Genomic DNA, 16,016 nt, shown 5'->3' on the forward strand with positions numbered 1-16,016 from the left:
CGTGACAGTCCCCATGTAGGTTGGGGGTCACTGGCTGGGGGGCCTGGAGACAGCAGGCTGTGCTCCCCACTGGCTTGTCCCTCCTGCTGGATCCATGGGGCGCCTGCCCAGAGCTCCCTCCCACCCTTCCCCCTTCCCCTCACCCCCGTTTGCCCTGCGTGGAGCTGTGGGAAGAGGATCTGGCTTGAAGGGGGCCTGGATCAGGGACGGGGAGCCCGAGATGGGGACTGAGTAACAAACAGCAGAGCTTCAGCATGCAGCCCTGGCCTCCCAGGTCAGCCTCCCCCTGCCCATTGCTGCTAACGAGATGCCAGCCCCGGGGAGGAGGTATTTCTCTGCCCTGGGGCACCCTGCAGGATCAGGCCCTAGCAAAGAGAGTGGCGTGGAGCATCCAGGCTGTATCTGGCTGAGCCGAGCTGAGTGACATCCCTGGGAGCAAGGCCCCAGAGCTAGGCACCATGAGAGCAGGGACTGGGAGCTGGCAGGTGCGTCTGGTCTGGGAGGACCAGCTGAGGTCAGCTCTGCAGCTGGGAGGTGGAAATGGAAGCCAAATCCCCCACCCCCTGCGGAGGAGCGGCTGTGGGGATGACACATAACGCCCTGTTATAAACAGTTGTCACACCCCACTCCAGAGGTGGCTGCATTTAGTGACGGGAGAGGAGGCAGCAGGGGGCTGGGAGGGTCAGCGGACAATGACCCTAGCATCATGGGTGAGATCACAGAGACGTTAGGTTGATATTGATCCTTTATTGCCCAAAGCGGGGAGGAGAAGCGAAAGTCAGAGGCATTAATGCCGCCATCCCAGCCGTCACACGCCGGGGGGCACTGTCGGAGCTGGGGGGGAGCAGTGGAGGCCATGCCCTAAGCCAGCGGGGGAGCTGCCCACTCTGGATGTGGGTGCACGAGTCCAGGCCTGGAGAAGAGGAGGAGAGGGGTCAGTGCGCTCCAGCAGAGGTGCACCCGGGGGAGGGTACAATGGGGGGCCATGGGGCTGGGCTGGGCTGAGAGCCCAAGGCCTGTGCCAGGGATCTGATGGCCAGAGGCACTGGCATGTGTCTGGCCTGGCACAGCGCTGCCCTCCCCCATGGACACCATCACTAGCAAAGGCCCCCCCAACCCCTGCCTATGGTGCTCACCTCATGGCCATGCCCAGGTGTTGGTGCCAGAGCTGTGCTCTTCTCGGGTGGGCTCCTCCGGCAGCTGGCAGGCATCTGCGTCCTGGGGAGAAGGGACACTGCATCTCCGAGGGCATTGCCAGCATGGGGCTGCGGGAGCAAGGTGCCCAGGGCCCCCTGCAGTCGGGGGGGGATCCCAGCAGGGGGGCAGGGATCCCAGTGGCTGGGGGAGGCAGGGACCCCAGTAGTGTGGATGGAGGGGGGGGGCCCCAAGGATCCCATTGTATGGGTGGGGGGGTGGGAGGCATTCCAGAGGCAGGGGAGGATGGCGGCGGGAGGCCTGGCGACCCCAGCGGGGAGGACAGGGTGACAGGCTCCCTTCCCGCCCCCCTGGGAGCTTGGCCAGTTTGCCATAGCGATGTCCTCTAGGCCATGGGCCTGATCCTGACCTCTCACTGGGGTGGCCCTGCAGTGACCCCCTATGGCCCCACAGCCTGTGCAAGGAGCCGCAGGGACCCCGGGCACTCGACTCCCCCCGGCGACTGGGCCATGGATGAGGTTTGTCAGCTGCTGCGAGCGAGGTCCCAGTACCACTCCCTTAGCTCCGGGACTTCGGGTCCGTGGGCAAAGAAGGGGCCCTTTGTGCGTTGCCACCCTCCCAGCCCACTGTGTCTGGGGCAGAGCCGTGGGCACTGCCCATTCGGAGGGGGGTGAGCAGGAACCCATGCCCACTGAGGGGCTCACTGGGCCATACGCCACCCTCAGGCCACAGCCAGGTGCGGGGAGAGTGGGAGGGGTGGTGGCATCACCCCTGCCCCATCTCTGCAGCCTGAGATCTTTGCCCCCCAGCTAATGCTGATTCCCTGAGACTTGTTTCACAGGATGGTATCGCTGCTGGGGGTGGTTTGTAACTAGTCCCCCAGCTCTTCTCGCTGGGCCATCACCCGCTCCGATCTCTTACCCGACAGGTGGTGAGCGGGTCCTGGGCCACCCTCAGAACCCGCAGCAGCCTGGCATGGTAGGTCGAGACGAAGTCTTTGCACTGCAGGGAGACGTAGAGCCCGGCTCATGGCCCCTGCTTCACAGAGGTGTCGACTGCCCCCTCCTAGACAGTGACCTCACCGACCCCCTCAGGTCGACTGCCCGGAGAAAAGAACCCAGGAGTCCTGGCTCCCCCCCAGCCCCCCTGCTCTAACCACTAACCCCACTCCCATCCCAGAGCCAGGGATAGAACCCAGGAGTCCTGGCTCCCAGCTCCCCGCGGCTCTGACCCCTAGGCTCCACTGCTCTCTCACAGCTGGGAAAAGAACCCAGGAGTCCTGGCATCTAAATCCTCCCCAGCTCTAACCACTAGACCCCACATCTGAGCCAGGCTGGTGCTTTTCTAACAGGTACTTCAGCCCCTGCCCCCACAGCCCTGCTTGGCGTGGATGAGTCCTCTCGGGCACTGTCCCACGCACCATGGAGATGGCTGGAGACCCTCCCTTCTCCTAGAGCCAGTAGAGGGCTGGCCTGTGGGACCCCGAGCAGATCTGAGCCGTTCTACTGACCCTGGGGGAAGCCCCGAAGTGCCGCTTGCATGTGCCATTCAGGACGTCTCCAAGGTCCCAGCCAGGCCTCACGTGCTGCAGGTCAGGCTGGGCCAGGCTGGTGAGGGTCAGGCAGAAGTCACAGGCATCTCTGGGGGGCACCAGGCCGCCTGGCACATGGAAAACAAGGATCTCACCCTCTCCCCTCTGGGGCATAGTGTCTGCCCCCCGAGGCCCTGCCCTCCTCTCGTAAACCCATGGGGAGAGTGCCCCTCCAGCGGGTGGGAGCAGGACCAGCATAGTCAGCTCTACGGTGTTCCCCTCCTGACATGTGGGGCCTGGCCGGGGGCTGAGCGGGCACTCGGGGCCAGGGCACAGCCCTCGGGCAGCAGCTGTCACTTAGAGCCACCCCAGGGCTGCTCTGCAGTACAGGGGTGCAGCCAGCTCGCAAGTTGCCAGTGGCACTGATTCCGGCACCTGCTCATCCCCCCCTCCCCCCGGGAAGGACTCCAGTTTGATCCCCACTCATTCCCCCCTGCCACAGGCACCCCAGGTCTCCCTCAGCTGGGGGGGCTCCCCTCTGTCCTGCACAGAGCGTGTGAGCCCATGCCCCCAGGGATCAGGCCATACCCCCGCTGACCAGGGCGACTGGCTCAGATTTCTCTGGCGTTGTGCCCAGCAGGGACAGCAACGCCCCAGGCTGGCAGCAGCTGGCTGATGCCCCCTGACTCCACAGCAGAGGGAACAAGTGGGAAAACCTTGGGTGGGTGGGGATGCCCGGCACATCCTCAGGCTGGTACAGATCTCCTTGGGCTCCAGCCCGTCCTGCAGCGCCTCCACGATCTTGGACTTGAACTTCTTCATCACAGAGCGGCAGAGGGACCGCAGACTCCGGCCCACGGCCCTGCACAGCTTCTTCTCGGCCTTGGTGATGGAGTCCTGTGTGACACCGGCCCGGCCCGGGGTTAGGACACGGTGCGGGACGTCCCTCCACTGCCTGAAGGGGGCGCTCGCTGGGCCCCGCCCTGGCACCGCGGTCCTTGCAGGATGTGTCATCTCTACGGGATGCTGGGCCGGGGAGGGGCTCCCCCCGCCAGGGGACAGCACGGGCTGTGTCTGGGACTGGGAGAACCCTGACCCTGGGGGCCGTGTGGGTGGCAGGTGGAGGCGGGGACAGTCGGATCTAGACCCTCCTTTCCCTCCTGGTTGTACCAGGGCACTGGGTGCTGCCCATGCCCCCTGGTGCCGGTGGCAGACGGCGATGGAGCAGATGCCCCCTGCTCCCCACAGGCTCCCCACATCCTGGGCTCAGAGCCCACCTGCTGCCACACACCCCCCGCCCCACTCCCCATAGGTGCTGGAGCCAGGGGCCCTGGTGTACCACTGGGGAGATCCTCCCGAGACCCAGGGAGGCTGGGCTCAGACCCTGGGCTGCCCCAGGGCCCTCACCTCGTCGGGGTCGTCGCCGACCATAGACTTCAGCTTCTTCAGGAGGCGGGTGCAGATGGTGCACTTGGGGGAAAGGGTCTGCTCCTGGATGTGCCAGCCCTGCTGTGCCAGACACAAACCCGGGGTCACCACCCGGAGTGCCCCACATCACCCTGAGCCCCCTCCCCCCACTGACCCCTAAGCCTCCCAGCCCTGAGCCCCCTCAGTCCCGTGACCCACACAGACCCTCAGCCTCCCAGCCCTGAGCCCCCTGCCCCCCACAGACCTCTCAGCCTCCCAGCCCTGAGCCCTCTGCCCCACATGGACCCCTCAGCCTCCCAGCCCTGAGCCCCCTGGCCCCACGGACCCCCTCAGCCTCCCAGCCTTGAGCCCCCTCAGCTGCCTGCCCCCCACTGCCCCCTCAGCCTGCCAGCCCTGAGCCCCCCCCAATCACCCAGCCCCCTTTGGAGCTGGGATGGGATCAGAGCAAGGGGCGCGAGCCCCCGGCTCACCTGGGGCATGTGCTGCTCCAGGAGCTTGCAGTCGTGCTGCCGTCCACACTGAGCTGCTGTGCCCGGATCCCTGCACCAAAACTCAGGGCCCAGCAGGCATTGCCTGGGGACCAGCTCCCGCGCACAGAGGGCTGCAGAAAGAGGGGCACAGCAAGGAACAAAACCGGACTGGGTTGGGAGTACGGTAGCTGGTGGGACTTATTTATTATATGCTTCAGCAGCACCGAGATCAGGGCCCCGTCGTGCTGGGTGCTGCCCAGACCCCAACCGAGATCAGGGCCCCGTTGTGCCGGGCGCTGCCCAGACCCCAACCGAGATCAGGGCCCCGTCGTGCTGGGCACTGCCCAGACCCCACCCGAGATCAGGGTCCTGTCATGCTAAGTGCTGCCTAGACCCCAACCGAGAAACTGAAGAATTTGAAGCCAAGGGTAATTCAGTGATTAGTCCAAGAGGGCTGGGATGTAGACCAGAATTGAACCCAGTTCTAAGCCCTACCCCACTGGGCTTGGGTCAACTCGGTTTGGAGCCGGTGACGGGCATGACTTTGCCAGCTCCAGAAAAATCGGTCAAGAAACCAAGGGTCTGGAATAGACAGATCACCTTGGGTGCTCCCAGAGGCACTGCGGCCCCAGCCCGGGCACTGAACCAGGATTGGCTGCAGCTGGGATCGGGGGGCACCTGGCCAAAGCGCAGCGCTGGGATTGGCCGCAGCCAGGATCGGGGTCACCTAGTGTGACCATACATCCCGTTTTGGCCGGGACAGTCCCTTTTTTAAGCCCTGTGCCAGCCATCCTGACTTCTTTGGCGAAAGGGGGCATTTGTCCAGTTTGCTCCTGCCGACTTGATCAAACGGGACAAATGCCCACCTTTGTCAAAAAAGTGGGAGCAGGGGAATGTGTGTGTGTCTGAGGGTGAGCAGAGATGCCAGCACTGCACAGGGAAGAGGGCTTGGGCGAGCAGCTGGGGCCAGCCCCGCATGGGGAGGGGTGGGAGGCTTGGGGTAGCCCAATGCAGTATCACGTTTTCCTACTGGGAAATATGGTCACCTGGCCAGGGCGCTGTGCTGGGATTGGCTGCAGCCGGGATCACGGGCACCTGGCCAGGGCGCTGTGCCAGGATTGGCTGCAGCCGGGATCGGGGCACCTGGCCAGGGCGCTGTGCCGGGATTGGCTGCAGCCGGGATCGGGGCACCTGGCCAGGGCGCTGTGCTGGGATTGGCTGCAGCCGAGATCAGGGCACCTGGCCAGGACGCTGTGCCGGGATTGGCTGCAGCCGGGATCGGGGCTCCTGGCCAGGATGCTGTGCTGGGATTGGCTGCAGCCTAGATCGGGGTACCTGGCCAGGACGCTGTGCTGGGATTGGCTGCAGCCTAGATCGGGGCACCTGGCCAGGACACTGTGCTTGGATTGGCTGCAGCCGGGATCGGGGCACCTGGCCAGGGCGCTGTGCCGGGATTGGCTGCAGCTGGGATCGGGGCTCCTGGCCAGGACGCTGTGCTGGGATTGGCTGCAGCCTAGATCGGGGTACCTGGCCAGGATGCTGTGCTGGGATTGGCTGCAGCCTAGATCAGGGCACCTGGCCAGGACACTGTGCTTGGATTGGCTGCAGCCGGGATCGGGGCACCTGGCCAGGGCGCTGTGCCGGGATTGGCTGCAGCCGGGATCGGGGCACCTGGCCAGGACGCTGTGCCGGGATTGGCTGCAGCCGGGATCGGGGCACCTGGCCAGGACGCTGTGCCGGGATTGGCTGCAGCCGGGATCGGGGCACCTGGCCAGGGCGCTGTGCCGGGATTGGCTGCAGCCGGGATCGGGGCACCTGGCCAGGGCGCTGTGCCGGGATTGGCTGCAGCCGGGATCGGGGCACCTGGCCAGGGCGCTGTGCCGGGATTGGCTGCAGCCGGGATCGGGGCACCTGGCCAGGACGCTGTGCCGGGATTGGCTGCAGCCGGGATCGGGGCACCTGGCCAGGACGCTGTGCCGGGATTGGCTGCAGCCGGGATCGGGGCACCTGGCCAGGGCTCTGTGCCGGGATTGGCTGCAGCCGGGATCGGGGCACCTGGCCAGGGCGCTGTGCCGGGATTGGCTGAGTCAGGATCAGCTGTGCCTGCACATGGCAGGAGGCTCCCCTAGGGTGGGTGGGCCCTCACTGTGCTGGTAACCCCCTTGTATTGGGGTGAGGCTCATATGCCCCCAGGGGCAGAGAGAGAGGAGGCAGGCGCTGCCAGAGCAGTTGCCAGGCCCTGGGGTGCTGGCTTGGGGAAGGGTCTGATTCTGCCCTGGGGCTCCCCCCTGTAGGCCCCCCAAGGACTGTACCGGGGAGGTGCCCCTGCTGGTGACACCTGCCAGCGGCTGCTTACCTGAGCCCAGCCAGAAGAGCAGGAGGAGAGGGGCCATGTCAGCGCTGTCAGGACACTGCCTGCGATGTGCCCCCCCGTCAGCGTCACTTCCCCCGGCCCTGGCCCTGGCCCCGCCCTTAACTCTGATCTGTGGGGTTTCGCCAGCCCCGAAGCTGCTCAGCACATTTCCTGCCTTGCTCTGCAGGCGGGGGAGTGACAGCAGCCTTGGGCCCTGGGCCCCTCCAGCCCTGCCTGGCACCAGGGGCGCCCTCTGGCCTCCACCACAGCCATGCCCCCCATGTCTCATAGGCCAGTGCTGGGGTGGGGGGTTGTAACGGGTGCCCAGGCTCAGTGCTCTGGAACGGCTCTGACTGGTTCAGACAGGCCCCTCTGGCAGTGTGACACCCCTTGGGGCGCCCCCTCGGCTCCAGCACCTCCCGGGACCAACTCGGAGCGTTCAGCCCCCTGCTCACCCCGTGGGCTCCCAGCAATGAGCCTGCCTGGATGGGACCCCTGGGGAAGCCTGAGGCCCACAAAGGGCCCTGCCCCCAAACTCGCACTGACTCCCAGCCAGCGTGTGACACTGACAGGAGCACAGCGTAGAACAGAGCTTGTTAGCACCGAAAGCAGGAAGGTTCAGCAAAGTCCAAGGCCTGCCCCCCAGGCCTCAGACAGTGCTGGGGATGGGGCTCCCACCCCTCCCTGCCCCCCAGGCCTCAGACAGTGCTGGGGATGGGGCTCCCACCCCTCCCTGCCCCCCAGGCCTCAGACAGTGCTGGGGATGGGGCTCCCACCCCTCCCTGCCCCCCAGGCCTCAGACAGTGCTGGGGGACAGGGTTCACACCCCTCCCTGCCCCCCAGGCCTCAGACAGTGCTGGGGATGGGGCTCCCACCCCTCCCTGCCCCCCAGGCCTCAGACAGTGCTGGGGGACAGGGTTCACACCCCTCCCTGCCCCCCAGGCCTCAGACAGTGCTGGGGATGGGGCTCCCACCCCTCCCTGCCCCCCAGGCCTCAGACAGTGCTGGGGATGGGGCTCCCACCCCTCCCTGCCCCCCAGGCCTCAGACAGTGCTGGGGATGGGGCTCCCACCCCTCCCTGCCCCCCAGGCCTCAGACAGTGCTGGGGGACAGGGTTCACACCCCTCCCTGCCCCCCAGACCTCAGGCAGTGCTGGGGATGGGGCTCCCACCCCTCCCTGCCCCCCAGGCCTCAGGCAGTGCTGGGGGACAGGGTTCACACCCCCGCGCTCTCAGCTCACCCAGCCTGGCTGCTCACGTATTTTTCCACCACAAAGACAGAGCTGAGAAACCAATACCTCTTCCCTTCCCGTGGTCCCACAGCTCTGCAAAGCGCGGCTTGCAGGGGGCAGGAGGATGCTGGGGGCGTTGCTGAGGGAGGGGCTCTGGGGCTGGCGCCCAGTGGGATACTCAGAGTCACCCCTCATCAGAGACCCCCGGAGCCCCAAACCCAGGCCAAGCAAACCTGGCTGCTGCTGAAAGGGGGCTGACAACTCAGCAGGGTGTGCACCCCTCACTCTCAGTGCTGGCCCCAGTGTGCTGCTGGGAGGTGCTGTGCTGCCGGGGGGGAGGGGTGGGGGCGCTCAGCATGGGGCACCATGCTTCAGGGGGCGGGATAGGGGGCTCAGCGGGGGCGGGGCTCGGCAGGGGGTGCTGTGCTGCAGGGGGCGGAGGCTCAGCGGGGGGGGGTGCTCTCTCTGAGTCAGTGCTGACCCCAATGCCCCAGGCAGCTCTAGGGGTGCTGTGCTGCTGGGAGGTGCCGTGCTGCAGGGAGTGGGGTGGGGGGCTCAGCAGGGGGTGGGGGTTCAGCAGGGGGCACCGGGCTGCAGGGAGTGGGGTGGGGGGCTCAGCAGGGGGTGGGGGTTCAGCATGGGGCGCCGTGCTGCAGGGAGTGGGGTGGGGGGCTCAGCAGGGGGGTGGGGGCTCGGCAGGGGTTGCCATGCTGCAGGGAGTGGGGTGGGGGGCTCAGCAGGGGGGTGGGGGTTCGGCAGGGGGCGCCGTGCTGCAGGGAGTGGGGTGGGGGGCTCAGCAGGGGGGTGGGGGCTCGGCAGGGGTTGCCATTCTGCAGTGGGGTGGGGTGGGGGGCTCGGCAGGGGGCGCCGTGCTGCAGGGGGCGCAGGCTCAGCGGGGGGGGTGCTCTCTCTGAGTCAGTGCTGACCCAATGCCCCAGGCAGCGCTAGGGGTGCTGTGCTGCTGGGAGGTGCTCTCAGGCGGTGACACGCAGCCCTGGTCTCTCATTGGTGTCCATCTCCCCAGGATGTCACTCAAAGCTGGGTGTGAGCCCAGGTGCCTGCCCAGGGTCTGACGCAGATGAAGCCATTCTGCCCTCTTCACTTCCTCTGCAGCTTCCAGTCAATTCAGACGTCATCAATTCTCCCCTACCCAACTCTGGGCTGTTGGTGGGTGCAGTGAAGCAGCTGTCTTGCCCCACTCCAGAGGTGGCTGCAATGCAGTTCAGGGTGATTTCTGTGCCTACCAGGCCAGATTCACCATGTCCGCCATGACCACTAATGGGCATCACGTACAACAGCCAACCAAACGTTCTGCACACAATTCACCAAACCATCTCCAACTCACTGGCCATGTGGTGTGAGTGCGTGTTTGGCTAATAAAGATAATAGCGGTGACATAATAGGCTCAGACATCTGACTGGGCACCACATGACACGTTGATCACAAAACTAGAAAGCTATAACATCACCAGGGCACACAAAACTGGATGTAAAGCCCAATAAGGCTCAAAAATCGTTGGAAACGGGGAATCATCTGAGAGGGCATGTTTCCAGAGGGGTCCCACAGGGATTGGTTCTTGGCCCTCTGCTACTTAACATGTATCTATGACCTGGAAGAAAACCTAAAATCATCCCTGATAAAGTTTGCAGATGACACAAGAATTTGGGGAGTGGGAAATAATGAAGAGGACCAGGCATTGCTAGAGTGATCTGCCTTGCTTGGTAAACTGGGCACAAGCAAATATGGGTTTTAATACGGCTAAATGTAAATGTGCACATCTGGGAACAAAGCATGCAGGCTGTACTGACAGGCTGGGGGGCTCTATCCTGGGAAGCAGGGACTCTGAAAAAGATTTGGGGTTCTTGGTGGATAATCAGCAGAACATGAGCGCCCCATGTGATGCTGTGGCCAAAAGAGCTAATGTGACCCAGGGATGCATAAACAGGGGAATCTCCAGCAGAGAGGAGATTTTCCCTCTGTATTTGGCACTGTTGTGACTGCGACCGGAATCCTGTGTCCGGTTCTGGTGCCCACAATTCAAGGAGGGGTGTTGATAGATTGGAGAGGGGGGCAGAGAAGAGCCACGAGAATGATGAAAGGATTAGAAAACCTGCCGTAGAGTGAGAGACTCAAGGAGCTCTGTCTATTTAGCTCAACAAGGAGAAGGTGAAGGGGTGACTTGATCTCAGTCTGTCAGTACCTACATGGGGAACGAATATTTAATACTGGGCTCTTCAGTCTAGCAGAGGAAGGTCTAACACCATCTAAGGGTGGGAAGTCGAAGCTAGACAAATCCCTACTGGAAACGAGATGGACATTTGTACCAGTGACAGTAATTAACCATAGGAACAATTTGCCCAGGGCCATGGTGGATTCTCCATCCCTGGCCATTCTTAAATCAAGACTGGCTCTTTTCATACAGATCAGTGCTAGGGATTGTTGTGGGCAGGTCTCTGGCCTGTGCTATGCAAGGGATCAGATCAGGTGAACACACTGGTCCCCTAGGGCCTGGGAATCTCTGAATGTAGCAGAGCTCTGACTCGTGCTCTGGGACGGTTCCTACAGGAATATGGGGCCTAGGGCGAGAGCAACCACAGAATCCCGACCTGCAGCTCCCACTGCCGCCCGCGCTGCTCTAACGATGTCCCTCAGTCTCAAGCCACAGCCCCCTGCTATCCCAGCCCCGGGATCCCCAGCGCTCATTGTGTTGCTGGTGCCTCTCCATCCCAAGCTGCAGCCTCCAAAGAGGGCTTTCACCCCTGCTAAGCAGAAAGTCTGACAATCGGGTGTAATTGTGGTTTTTTAGGTGGACAAATAGCTAACGGAGACTAGTCTGAGAACAGCCAAACTCAGTGCAGTCATGACTTGAGTGAGCTCTTGGACCCAGACTGTTTAGTGCCTGGGTCACCCTGGGCCTCCCTGTGATCTCCCCCAGATGCCCTGGTCCGAGGAAAGGAGGGCCTGGTCATCTCTGGCACCCTCCCCTTACCCCATTTCCAGCAGGGCTCTCCTAGAGAGGGGGTTGGGACACATCAGGACACCTGGGTTCTATTCTGGGCTCTGCATGAGCTCGGGCAAATCCTTCCCCTTCTCTGTGCCTCAGTTTCCCCCTACACTGAGGTATGACCCTGCCCCAAGGGGGTCACAGGCCACCGTGTCAGCTCAGCCCAGCTCCAGTCCCTCCTGCAGAGCTGAGGGTTTGTGGCCTCACTGGGTCCTGGGGGACTTAGTGGCTCGTGTTCCCTTTTGCACACACGTGGGGGTGGATCGGAGGGGGGCTGTCCCCTCCCCAATTGGTGAATACCTGGGACACATTCAAGCTCGGGGAGGCGCAGTTCCCCATTCCCACCACTAGATGGACCCACAGCCACATCACACGTGAACAGGCCTATGCAGCCAACACCTTACCGTGCCCGTGGGCAGCTGCCATGTAGCCCCCTGCATAGGGCCCGTCCCATGCCCGCTGCTGCCCCCTTCGTGACAGCCTGGCTGGGGATCTGACCTCATGGATCCGGGCTGCCTGGGAGTATGGACACTGGCCTTGAGCTGGGCACAGACCCCTTGCTCTTAGGCTCAGCCTGGGCTGCCCTGGAGATGATGGACCTTTGTCCCAGTGCCGCCTCTGTGGGGGGAGAGATGTGGGGAAACCTCCCTGTGGGACAGGGGAGGATGGTGGCATCACCCTCCCTCCAGTGCCCACCCCTCATGCACCGCGACTCAACCCCAGGGCCTGGCCCTTGAAGGCACCACAGACTGGGGTACCAGGGCTTGATCCAGAGTCCACGGGGGTCAATGGAAAACAGTCCTGGCCTTTGGGTCAGGCACCCAGCTGGGAGACCCAGCCCCATGGCGGGGCAGGGGGAGATGGGCCCAGGCGCTGCAGACAGGGCAGGGGAGTGGCGGGGGCTTTCCGGGGCATATGCAGGTGATGGTCCATGACAATGTTGCCCTCTCCTGGCCATGGGGTGTGTGGGGGTCTGGGGAGGGCAGGTCTGCATCGAGGGGGTGCTGAAGCTGGCTGGCATGCAGAAGGCAGAGTCTGGCTGGGAGCCCCCTGCCCCGAGCTGGAAGAGGGGCTGCTAGGGGTAGGGGTCGTGGCTGGAGTGGGAGTGTCCGGGTGTTGGGGGCAGGGCGGAGTTAACGGGTTGTTGTGGGACCTTAACTCTGAGTCTCGGGAGTTTAAAAAATCTGATTCCCACCCCCATCCACTGCAAGTGTAACCCCGACTCTGGCTTTCCTGCCTTGACTTGTAGGGCAGGGTCTGGGTCTGACCAGCACCTGGCACGGAGGAGGGGCGGCTGGGACTGGGACTGCTAGGCAGTACCATAATACACCTAGTAATGTGCAGTGTCTGGCATGGGGGGGGTCAGGGCCAGGGGCTGGGGCTGGGGCTGAGGCTGCTAGGCGGTCCTGTAATACAAGTGCCCCCCCTCCCCATTGCCTCTGCAGCGAGTCTCCTGAGACCTGGGTGAAGTTTTAAACAATTTTTTTTTAAAAAAAGAATAAATAAAGAATAAAGAATCCCCCCAAACACTGTGCCCATCCCCCACCCTTCCTCCTTGTGTTTTGCAGCCTTAGTCCTGGAGGGAATTGCCAGGTGTAGCCCCCCCTCCAAGAATTGGGACCATTTAGAAGCGAAATGCCAGCCTGGGCCGGCTACCCCGGCGTGAACTGGCCCCAGCGCCGCCCCAGGAGCCGGCTGGCGGAACCTACACAGGCCTGGCCATTGGCTGCAGGAAAGACAGAGCTGGGGGTCTCTGGGGCTCACCAGCTGCCGCCCCGGCAGAGCCGCTGCTGCCTTCGCCCATGGGCCAGCTCTGAGACGCGCTCAGGTGCATGGGCGGCACCAGGAGTGCCCACCAGGGGGCAGCGTACACCCCCCATCCCCCGGTCTGGGCTGGATCATTGCTCTGACCTGCTCCGGCACCGCCCGTGGGCCTTGGCTCCACGTGTGTGGCAGCACCAGCTCTGCCAGGGGAGTGGGTCGCCCAGCAGAGACCATGCACCTGTGAGTGGGCAGCAGCCCCGTGAGTGCCAGGCCCCGACTAGTGGTGGCCGTGTGGGATGGGAGACCTGGGAGTGTCACTCACCAGCTCAGACTCCTGGGGCCGGAGGAGACTGTCCTTTTAACACCGGGAACCAGCTCAGTGCCCCAGGGGCAGCCAGCGCAGCGCAGACCTCCCACCTGCCAGGGCACTGGGGGCAGGGAGCTGTGAAGGGCAGCTTCCCTCGAGCTTTGTCAACAGCCAGGATCAGCCCCTGTCGTGGGAACTTAGAGTCTCCCCCCGGGATCAGGGCCCCGTCGTGCCAGGCGCTGCCCAGACCCCGACCGAGATCAGGGTCCCCTTGTGCTGGGCATGTGCTGCCCAGACAGAGTGAGCCCCTGTGCTGAAGAACTTCCAGTCTAAACAGATTAAAGGTGGGAGGGGAAACTGAGGCACAGAGGGGGTGGTGACTGGCCCAAGGTCACCCAGCTGGCCAGTGGAAGAGTTGCAACTAGAAGCCGGGTGTGTAGGTCCCACGCTGATGCCCTGCCCACTGGGCAGCACGGCCTGTAGCTGCTCCGCCGTTCAATCCACCCTGGATCCGAGGGGTCCGGCTGCTGTCCTGAGGGGCGTGTATTTGGCATCTAGGTGCCCCCAGTGACATATGGGCCCTTTGGGAGGTGACAGGGCTGGGTTCAAAGGGGCAGCAGGGCCGGGGTCCTGTTACTAGATCTGTATCTCTGCAGGAGGGGGGCTCACCCTGTATCTGGGGCTTGTTAGGAAGATGAAAGGCCCTGGCTAATTAAAGAGATAAGAGGAGGAAATTGGGATTATCTCTGCTTGTCCCCTTCCCCCCAACCCTCGGCGCTGTCACGGTGATATACGGCCTGGGGGCGCTGGTTGTTTACGTAGAGCAAGGGGGGGGAATAGAGCTGGGCTGCCCCCCATCCCTGTCTCTCTGATCTCTGTGCTGGGATAAATCCCCTGCCCGTGTCCTGCCCTGGCGCCCAGTGGGGCCGCGCCAAAGACCTGCCAGCTGCCTTCGCCCCCTGCCCCATGAATCAGAGTCTGGGGGCCCGCCCTAGCGGCACCTGGGCTCAGCAGAACCGTCCTGCGGCCCAAACCGGCCTGCCGAGGAGCGGGGCTGGAGGGCAATGGAGCCCGCTGGGCCGGGCATAAAGGTGGAGGCGTGTCCCTGGTGCGAGTGGCGGGCACCCTGACACTGCAGGGATGGGATCTGGCAATGGGGGGAAGGAGGGGTCAGAGACCACAGTGATGGGGTGATAGAGTGGGGTGGATGAAGATAGATAGATAGATAGATAGATAGATAGATAGATAGATGGGGTTAGGTAGATAGATAGAGAGATAGATGGGGTAGACATGGAGATAGATAGATAGATAGATAGATGTGGTTAGGTAGATAGAGAGATAGATAGATGGGGTAGATGGGGATAGATGGATGGATCGATAGATAGAGGGGGTGGATGGGGACAGACAGACAGACAGACGAGGAGTGTCTGGGGATAGAGAGAAGGAAAGGACTGAGATAGCAGGAAGATTTGATGGCGGGGCGGGCGGGGGGCTGGCTGTTGTCTCCCAGGCCAGCATACGGGAGGAGTCGGGGCAGCTGCGCTTGGATCCGCGCCCCAGTGAGAAGATCCGGGAGCCAGACGGCACCTCGGAAACACCGCAGTGCCGGGGCCGTTAGCACACGCCGAGCATTGGGCCCGCAGGGACGCTGCAGTGCGGAGCCCAGCCCCGGGAAAGGCAGGAGGAAGTGGACGCGTTGCAGATGGTCCAGACCAGGGCCCCGTCGTGCCGGGCGCTGCCCAGACGCTGGCCGAGATCAGGGTCCCGTCGTGCTGCACCCCCAACTCCCTGCGCCCCCCACATTGAATCCCAACATCCCTACAGCAGCGCCGGGGATCCAGCCACCTGCACCATTGAACCAGGACCCGCCCCCCCGCTTCCCTGGTGCCAACTTGGGGGGAGCCCTGGGCTTTGGGGAGGGGAGGCCAGGGTACCTCCCCCCTCGCCTCCCCCCTGCGTATCCAGGTTTCTTTCTTCCCTTAATCTCTTGGCTGGGAAATGCTCTTTTGCATGTGAACGCGGGGGGCGGGGGCGGGGGGGCACTGAGGCTCATAACTGCTCCGATAATTGCTTTTGCTGGTATTCCCCCCGCCCCCCCGTCTTGCTTCTTGGCGGCTTCTCAATTTCCCTGCAAAAGAGGGAATTCATTTCCAGGCGCTAATGTAATGTCAGCGCGCGGGGCGCCCAGCATGGATGATGTATAGGGGACGCGGCGGCACGAGGACTATTTAATGATGCATAGAATTAAATCCAGCCCTCCTCAGCTGAGCCGGCGCCTCCCCCTCCCGGTTCCCAGGCTCCTGGGGGGGCAGGGGATGCGATCGCTGGTGGCGCCCCCCATCTCCTGCTCTCCTGGCCTGGTTTGCAGACCCGCCGGCCCCTGGAGCTCGGGGCCCTGCCAGGGCACCCGGGCTGGGAGTCAGGATGCCGGGCTTCTGCTGTGTGACCGCAGGTGAGTCACTCGCCCGTGCCTCAGTTTCTCCTCCCAGTCCTTCCAACCGTGAGCTCTTTAAGGCTGGGGCTGTTTCTCATTGTGTCTGGGCAGCTCCTGGCACAACAGGGCCCTGACCCCGACCGAGATCAGGGCCCCCGTCCCCAGCTCATGGCCCATCTGCAGAGCTGCTCCCAGCCCCCCAGGACTAGGCCCCTGGACCCAGGCCCCTGTGAAAGCTCTGGCCTCAGGGCCTTTCCTCAGGGAAGCTGAGCGGCCGCACTGCCGGTGAATCCCCCCCTCGCCATGGAGGGGGCCCAGGGGCAGGGCTGACACCTTATC

The 16,016-nt window shown here is 63.5% G+C and overlaps 1 protein-coding gene across 4 annotated transcripts; it reads right to left on the bottom strand.

Moving 5' to 3' along the window:
• Positions 1-745: 745 nt before the first annotated feature.
• GNLY (granulysin) lies at positions 746-8,288 on the bottom strand. Of its 4 annotated transcripts, none has more exons than XM_074940034.1 (8): positions 8,178-8,288; positions 4,585-4,715; positions 4,094-4,195; positions 3,403-3,583; positions 2,666-2,814; positions 2,077-2,157; positions 1,137-1,218; positions 802-913 (listed from the first exon to the last, which is right to left on the bottom strand). In XM_074940034.1, the coding sequence occupies exons 2-7, from the start codon at positions 4,591-4,593 to the stop codon at positions 1,138-1,140; spliced, it is 603 nt and encodes a 200-aa protein (XP_074796135.1). In that variant the 5' UTR covers positions 4,594-4,715; positions 8,178-8,288; the 3' UTR covers positions 802-913; position 1,137. The 4 variants fall into 4 exon arrangements, with proteins under 4 accessions (XP_074796133.1, XP_074796135.1, XP_074796132.1 ...); XM_074940031.1 differs by lacking the exon at positions 8,178-8,288 and adding an exon at positions 6,941-7,052 and having other exon boundaries at positions 4,094-4,192; XM_074940030.1 differs by lacking the exon at positions 8,178-8,288 and adding an exon at positions 6,941-7,052.
• Positions 8,289-16,016: the final 7,728 nt, after the last annotated feature.

The sequence above is a fragment of the Natator depressus genome, chromosome 26 (assembly GCF_965152275.1).
Source record: "Natator depressus isolate rNatDep1 chromosome 26, rNatDep2.hap1, whole genome shotgun sequence".
Classification (NCBI taxonomy): domain Eukaryota; kingdom Metazoa; phylum Chordata; order Testudines; family Cheloniidae; genus Natator; species Natator depressus.

Coding starts and splice junctions, on each gene's coding strand:
- GNLY (XM_074940030.1), bottom strand. CDS start 6,977: ATGGCCCCTCTCCTCCTGCTCTTCTGGCTGGGCTCAG. Junction 2,158..2,665: donor ACTTCGGGGCTTCCCCCAGG/GTCAGTAGAACG, acceptor GTCTCCCTGCAG/TGCAAAGACTTCGTCTCGAC. Junction 1,219..2,076: donor ACCCGCTCACCACCTGTCGG/GTAAGAGATCGG, acceptor CCTTCTCCCCAG/GACGCAGATGCCTGCCAGCT.